At 35.9% G+C, this 8184-nt stretch overlaps 1 protein-coding gene across 2 annotated transcripts in view; it reads left to right on the top strand.

Annotated features, from left to right (window-relative positions):
- Nucleotides 1–8184, top strand: part of TRIM37 (tripartite motif containing 37) — a 69042-nt gene that overhangs the window by 49670 nt on the left and 11188 nt on the right. For both annotated transcript variants that reach the window (XM_012726322.1, XM_012726321.1), the window contains 3 exons: nt 4788–5096; nt 6879–7007; nt 7339–7528. In XM_012726322.1, the coding sequence (XP_012581776.1) occupies nt 4788–5096; nt 6879–7007; nt 7339–7528 (628 nt within the window). The remainder of the gene's footprint in view (nt 1–4787; nt 5097–6878; nt 7008–7338; nt 7529–8184) is intronic.

Here is an 8184-nt window from a genome sequence, read left to right as displayed (position 1 = left end):
GCCCCTGAGCCTCTGACCTGTACCCCAGTTCTGTATGCACAAATAAATAAATCTTTAAAAAAAAAAAAAATATCCCTATCCTTAATCCTTTAACAGACTTAGGAATATACCCCAAAGAGAGAACAGAGTTGTTTGAAAATACCTAGCACTGCAATTATGACTGAAAAACTTAACATTTTAACCTTGTAGTAGCATATTTTATAAGCAAGTAAAATCATGTTTCTAAAAATATGTATATTTTCAGAAAAAAAGAATGCAAACTGTGTAACCAGTAAGATCTCTGTTGTCCAAAAACTTAGTTTCCCATGTAAAGTTAATACTAGGGAGATGGTCTGAGTTTCAAATTCAGACAACTAAAAATGCTGCTGCAAGAAGGATGGGGAAAGAGCAGAGAGGGAAAAACAAGCCTTGGATTTAAGACTCTTTGACATACTGGTAGGTTAAGCAACGTGTAGTGGTTCTCAGAAGACAAATAAAAATTAAGAATTGGAATATAGTTATTTGCCTAGAGGTGATACTGGGTAGTTAAAACCAAGGAAGATTGCAAAAGAGAGTATATAAAGAAAATTTCAAAGGGCCAGTGTCGGAGACCAGCTCCAACTTTTGAGGTGTCTGGAGGCAACACAGGCAGGACCCTAAGATGGGAAGGCATTGGCGTGCAGAGATTCCAAGAGGGGGAGAGGAGTGGGTGCGAGGAAGACGCAGGAGTCGGAGTTGGGTGCAAATCTTCCTGCTCTGCCATCAGCAGAGGTTTATTTTATACATTTCAAGTAGGCAGGGGGATGGCATTAGCATACGAAAGGGATTGAGATCACAATCACCTTTTTTCTAAGAATGGTCTGGGGTCGTTTGACCTTTACTTGAGATTATAACATTCTAAAATCAAGGTTAAAGAACAGATACATAGGTGCTCAAAGTTTAAGACTAATATTACTATAGTGAAGATATATAAGAATAAAGTCCTTTAAACCTTATCTATTATTTGATGGTTTTTTCTACCTGAGACATCTTGGGAGGCAGGAAGAGGAAATTTCTCGCTAATCAAGTTTCGGAAAAGTTCTTTGAAGAAACTTGCTAAAAGGTTTTAAGTGAGTTTCCTTGAGGTCCAGACAGTAGAAAGTGTAATTTGCTCTAAATAGGAGACATGGGTAGATTTCCTTATCTAAAGACTAGATAGTAGAATCCTGAAAGACTAGCCAGAAAGACTTTTGTGGATTGCTTTGAAGTGTAGCAGGTAAAAAACTTGACTAGCTCTAAAACAGGCAACCTGGATGAATTTCCATATCTAAAGCCAGACAGTAGGAAGTTTGAGTAATTCTGTAGAAGCTGAATAGGAGGCTAGGTGAGATAGTAGAATAAGATTTGGGTTTTCCTCAGTCGGGCAGTGAGAGACTTTGCAGAAACAGCCCTTTTGTTTTTATTGATCAGCCAGTTGTTAAGTCACTTTTGACTTCAGAGGAATTTCTCACCCTGGTGCAGTGCTTGCTTGTCAGGGCAGGCAGGCCTTATGCAGCTGAGGCAATCCAATTGTAGACTGAAAGTTGCTCAGAATATTTTGATATTACGATTATACAAAAAAGGGAGGTCATAACATAAGTTAGCATGGAAAGTCTGATCTTCAGAGATTTTCCCGAGCTACCCGGAATCTGTCAGACGATAGCCGTCGCTTAGCTTTGTGTCAGGCTATACTTCAAATTGTGGTAAACATCTGCTCTTACCAAGTATGTGGAAAATGAGCCAGGTGAAGAGAAAGAAGAAAACAGTCATGGAAGCCAAGTGAAAATAACCTCTCTGAGAGAATGTTAAGCTAATGTTACAGAAAATTCCGCCCTTCTTTTTATTAAAATACTGGTTTGGGTTTGGATGTTTATTTCGGTTCTTCATGTATTTTTTCCCTTCCCATGTCTTCTTTTTCTTTTCATGTCTTGTTACATTAGCTATCATATTCCAGGTGACATTGAAAAGGACTAGTGAAAGGGGACATTCCATTACAACTGATGTTAGTGGAAAATCTTCAACTTTCTCACCATTAAGTATGTTAACTTTAGGTTTTCTCTAGATGTTCTTTTCAAGTTGAAGAAGTTCCCATTTATTACTTTACTAAGGTTGTTTTATCATAAATGGTTGTTAGATTTTAAATAGCAAACATCTCTTACATACCTAGGATAAACCCCATTTGATTGTTTTGTATAATCATTTTATATACTGTAAAATTTGATCTGTTGTTAATTTTTTTGTTTCTAATTTCATAAGAGATAGTGACCTGTGATTTTCTTGTAATCCTTTTAGTTGGTCTCATAAGATGAGTTAGGAAGTATTCCCTCTGTTTTTATCCTCTGAAAGAGAATGAAATGTCATAGTTTCTACATTAAATATTTGGTAGAATTCATCAGTGAGCCCTTGTGGACCTTGTGCTTTCTGTTTTGTAATATTAATTAATTATTAATTCACTTTCTTTGAATCCTATTCAGAACGTCTCTTCATGTATAAGTTCTGACAGGTGGTTTTTTATAGAATTGGTTCATTACCTCTAGGTCATCAAATATATAGGTATAGAATTGTTTATAATATTCCTATATTATCCTTTCAGTAGAGAACAGTCAACGCTTATATGTCAGACTTACTTCAAGTTCATACTCTTAAAACCTTTGCTGCAAAAGCATCAGAGTATGAATGACAGGTAATGTAATTGAATCACATTTTCAGGTAGTGGTCAATTAGAATAGGAAAGTAAAGTCAAGTCTGTTATGTATAATGCCTTACATTCTAGCCTAAGAATATTTTTTTAAGATTTAATTAAGTAAGTAATTTAAAATTTTTATTTATGCATACAAGAGCTGGGGTGTAGGCCAGAGGTGTGGTAAACCAGAACATTCACCACAGTGGGGAGCAATCAGTATATGCAGATTGACTGAAATACACTACTGAGGGGAGCATGCAGTAGGTAAGCTGCGCCGCTGTGTGGGTTAGTTCTCTGGCTGGGATTAAACTGCTTTGAGTTAGTGATAGCTTGAAAGTGCTGAAACTTAACCAACTCCTTGCACCACCAGGGAGAACACTAGTCTGAGGAATTAATCATAGGTAACAGTGGGGGGAGCCGGTAAGGTTTTATTCAAACTGCATTTTAGAAAGCTGATGGTCATAGCTGTTGTGAATGCTTTCACCTGTAAGTAAAAAAATGCTAACAGTGGGGCCCTCCCTGGTGGCGTAGCCAGTGAAAGCACAGCACTAAGAAGCTAAAGCACTTTAGCATGAGTTCAATTCCCGCCCACCCCTGAGGTGACCACATGGCACCAGGGCAGACCTCTCCTGACCCAGCTGCTGCTCCCTCAGCAGTGGGCTTCATAGATCTGCCTGTTCTGCTCCCCACTCTGTCTCTGGTGAATCCTCTCACTGCCCCTATACCTCTGGCCTGTACCCCAGTTCTGTATGCATGAATAAATAAATCTTTTAAAAAAAAAAAAAGCTAACAATGGTTTAATTATTAAAGGTAATTATTATGCTTAAAGAAATCTGGAGGTGATACCATGTTGATGTGGTATTTAAAGTAGGGCACTAAGATTGTCATTCTGTGATTCTTTTGCCTCTTTTTCTCATGATAATACGATGTAGATGCTATAGCTCTCAGTATCTTGTATTCATAGGAATTTGTCCTTAGCAGGAAGTAAAAGACTGGGTAGAAGACACCCTGGAGAGAAGTTATTAAGATTACTAACCTTGGAGGCAGGCTTTTATTTTTGTTAACTGCCTTACCTTAAGTATGTTATGTGACCTTTCTGTGTTTTACGTTTCTTATCTATAAATTGTCAGTGATGATAATAATAATTAACTGAGAGGATTGCTAAATTAATAAGTTTAAAATATCTGACAGTTGGTAAACTCTTTAAAGATATTTGTTAAATAACATGTCTCCCTATCAGGATAGAAAATCATTTACAAAGGACCCCCTAGGAAAACTTTTGTCTAGCACCTGAGTCCTGTACCCACCTTAAACATTGTCTTGAGTGGAATGAACTGAGGCAGGTTTGGACCATATTCCCCTGGGACCTAAGGAAGAACCTCACATCCTTGTTTTTGTCATTATGCACACAAGAACTGGGGTACAAGCAAGAGATGTGGTGGGGGGGTGAAGATTCATCAGAGACAGAGCGGGGAGAAGAACAGGCGGAGCTACTGAAATACATTGCTGGTGGGGAGCAGTGAACAAGACCAGAGAGGTCTACTGCACCATGTGGATCACCTCCCTGTTCGGGGATCGAATTCGTGCTGCAGTGGCTATGGATTGCTTCATCTTAATATGCTTTAACCTGTTGCACCACCAGGGAGGGTCCCTCTATAATAATATTTGCATCTACATTGTGTAATAATTCATTAAATCAAGTTTTTAAACTTAGTTAGAACATGTGTTTTAATATATCATGTATAGTAGTTTTTAAAATTTTTTTTCAATTATGATCATAATGAAAACTCAGTGTAGACTATTTGAGAAAAACAGAAAAGTATAAAGAAGAAAGTACCAGAGGTAATGCCCCTTTAAAAATCTTTTAAAATTAAATATGAAATTTATATTTTAATGATTGCAATGTGACAGATTCTAACTTTAAAAATATGAATACAGTTATGAGTGTTTATTTTCACTGATGGAATTTCATGCATGCTTTTATTACTGATACCCTGTATACCACCTTAGTTTATTTACATACCAATTTTTCATATAGTCATTGTACAGAGTGATTTCATGAATGTTCAAGTCTTTATTAACATAACTTGTCACTTTCTCTTTGAAGCATCATATTCTCGAAAGGATAAAGACCAAAGAAAGCAGCAGGCAATGTGGCGAGTTCCCTCTGATTTAAAGATGCTGAAAAGACTCAAAACTCAAATGGCTGAAGTTCGATGTATGAAAACTGATATAAAGAATACTCTTTCAGAAATAAAGAGCAGCAATGCTGCTTCTGGTGACATGCAGGCTAACCTTTTTTCTGCTGACCAGGCAGCTCTGGCTGCATGTGGAACTGAAAACTCTGGCCGATTACAGGACTTGGGAATGGAACTCCTGGCAAAGTCATCAGTTACCAGCTGTTACATACGAAACTGTAAGTGAAAACATTGTTGGTGTCATTTTTCCTCATATCATTTGGGAAACTAGAGGATAGGTGTCTTTCAGAATAATATTTAAACATTTTTATTAAGATTATAGGTACATAAGAGCCTTTTCTGTCATCCAAAACTGCCTTTGTATATGTTCTTCTGTATAACAGCTGACATTTCTTGATTGTTAGTAAGCGCTGATCTCATTTTCTTTTCTTTTGAACTTTTTGTCTAAATGGAATCATACAATATGCTTTTGGTTCTGGCTTCTTCCACTTAGCATATTCCTTTCAGTGTCTATTTTGTAAAATAAGATGTATTTCATTCCTCTTTATAACTGATACTTAATTGTTTGTACCATGTTTGATTATCTTATTATCAGTTGATAGGCATTTGAATTGTACTTTTTGACTGTTACATTTTTTGTGTGGCAGATGTTTTTAGTTATTTTGAATATGATACATGATTCTACTCCTAAACCTAAACCTATATTAGTAGTGATTCTGCTTATATTAGCCTACTATATTACAAGTGGTTCTCCTAGTATAGGCTTAGGAGTAGAATCACTGACTTGATGGAAACTATGTTTAACTTTTGAAGCACTACCATACTGTTCAAAGCAGCTGCACCAACCAACCAACCATTTTACATTCATATTAGCAACACATGAAGTAATTAATTTCTCTATATCTTTGTCACCACTTGTTAATGTCCATTTTTCCCACCACTGAATTGTCTTCATATCCTTGTCAGAAATTAATTTGCCACAAATCGTGAGGGCTTATTTCTAGATTCTCATTTCTGTTCCATTGATAGAGATTTCTATTTTTGTGCTGAAACCATGTGACCTTGACTACTCTATTATGGTTTTATAACAACCTTTAAAATCAGAAGTGTGATTCCTCCATTCAGTTGTTTGGGTAGTCTGGATTTTTGTTTTTTCACATGAATTTTAGGATTGACTTGTTAATTTCTGCATTTAAAAAAAAAGAGAGCTAAAAATGTTACAGGGATTATTTATGTTGAATCTGTGGTCAAGTTTGGAGTAGTGCCATGTTAACTACATTAAGTCTTCCAACTAGTGAAAACAAGATTATTATTCGTCTTAATTTTCTTTCAATAATGTATGGTAGTCTTCAGTGTACAAATCTTGTTTATTCTCTAATATTTCCTAAATATTTTACTAAACCTCATCTTGTTGTGAATGCTATTCCCAGATTGTTCTTTGCTTTTGTACAAAGACAATTAATTACTGGTCTTGTATCCTGATACCTTTCTGAACGTTTTATTAATAAGCACTGCATCTCTTCTGCTCTTTTTTCAATTAATTTTTTAGCTTTTTGCGTGTATGCATGTTGGGCTATTTAATTTTAGCGTTTCCTACTTTATTTAAAGAGACATGTTTTCTTCTAATTACTGTTTTAACCAAGATGTTTTGATTTGAAGTAATTATAATTCATTTATAATTCACCATTGATTTGTTTTCAGTCCAACAATATTTTATAATTTCTAAGTTTTGAAGGTTTTGTTTTTGTTCTTAATACTTATGTTGAGATTGAAATCTGAAGATACATTCTTAGAAGATATTCTCCTGGTTCTGTAGGTTAAGACTGTTCTGAGAGCAGAAAAATAGGAATAATGTTGGCACAAACCCCCAAAAAAGGCAATTGGAACCAGAGTTACCTCTTTTTTTTGCATAGCTGATAAAACACCTTTCATGGATAGATTAAACCTTTTTCTAATGTATTTGTATTTGTATTAAGAAATTTTTTTTAATATCTTTGCAGCCACAAATAAGAAGAGTAATTCACCGAAGCCAGCTCGGTCCAGTATAGCTGGAAGTCTGTCACTTCGAAGAGCAGTAGATTCTGGGGAAAATAGCCGTTCAAAGGGAGACTGTCAGACTCTGTCTGAAGGTAAATTTGGAGTGATCAGAATATAACTTTGGTGGGTCGATGCCTTTAATTCAAAACTGATCTTAGGAAGTAGCCTTAGACTTTCAAAGCCATCAAGCGTGCTGAAAGTTGGTTAAAAAAAAGTTCCTTGATCTCATAGTACAACAAACATGTTAGTAAGAAAATGTAGCCATTATGTTGCATATTCTGGGCTTCCTAATTTAAAAAATAGCTGGCATGAAAAAGGCTGTGATATCTTCTTTAATTATGTTAGATTTATTTAAAAAACTTATATGTGGTGAAATTTTAGGACTTTTGTTTGCCTTCTTTCTGAATATTCCCTTTTCTCCAGGCTCCCCAGGAAGCTCTCAGTCTGGGAGCAGGCATAATACTCCCCGAGCCTTGACACATGGCAGTATCAGTGATATTCTGCCAAAATCTGAAGACCATCAGTGCCAAGCTTTGGACTCAGATGCTGTTGTGGTTGCAGTTTTTAATGGCTTACCTACTGTTGAGAAAAGGAGGAAAATGATCACTTTGGGGTAAATTCTCTCTTTGATATATAAAGGAGTAATAGCCATTGGCTTTGTTTGACACTGTCTCTATCAAAATGAACAAAATTCCGCTTTGTTAATTTTTTCACAGCAAGTTTACTTGTATTCAAATGTACCTTGTAAAGTAACAGAGACCTTACTCTTTTATCAACAGAATGACATAGTATCTGAAGCTGTTTAAATAGGGTAGAGGTCATTTCACTATGGTTAGGATAATAGTAATGGGTGACCTTGTGAGATATTTGTGTATGTCAGCTTTTATTTTCCCATTTGTCCCACACTTTTGTAAGCACTGGCTGCATGTGGAACTGAAAACTCTGGCCGATTACAGGACTTGGGAATGGAACTCCTGGCAAAGTCATCAGTTACCAGCTGTTACATACGAAACTGTAAGTGAAAACATTGTTGGTGTCATTTTTCCTCATATCATTTGGGAAACTAGAGGATAGGTGTCTTTCAGAATAATATTTAAACATTTTTATTAAGATTATAGGTACATAAGAGCCTTTTCTGTCATCCAAAACTGCCTTTGTATATGTTCTTCTGTATAACAGCTGACATTTCTTGATTGTTAGTAAGCGCTGATCTCATTTTCTTTTCTTTTGAACTTTTTGTCTAAATGGAATCATACAATATGCTTTTGG

Source organism: Condylura cristata, unplaced genomic scaffold (genome assembly GCF_000260355.1).
Source record: "Condylura cristata isolate star-nosed mole 26May11 unplaced genomic scaffold, ConCri1.0 scaffold00017, whole genome shotgun sequence".
NCBI classification, from domain to species: domain Eukaryota; kingdom Metazoa; phylum Chordata; class Mammalia; order Eulipotyphla; family Talpidae; genus Condylura; species Condylura cristata.
The sequence above is the reverse complement of the archived record's forward strand: the minus strand, read 5'-3'. Positions and strand labels throughout refer to the sequence as shown.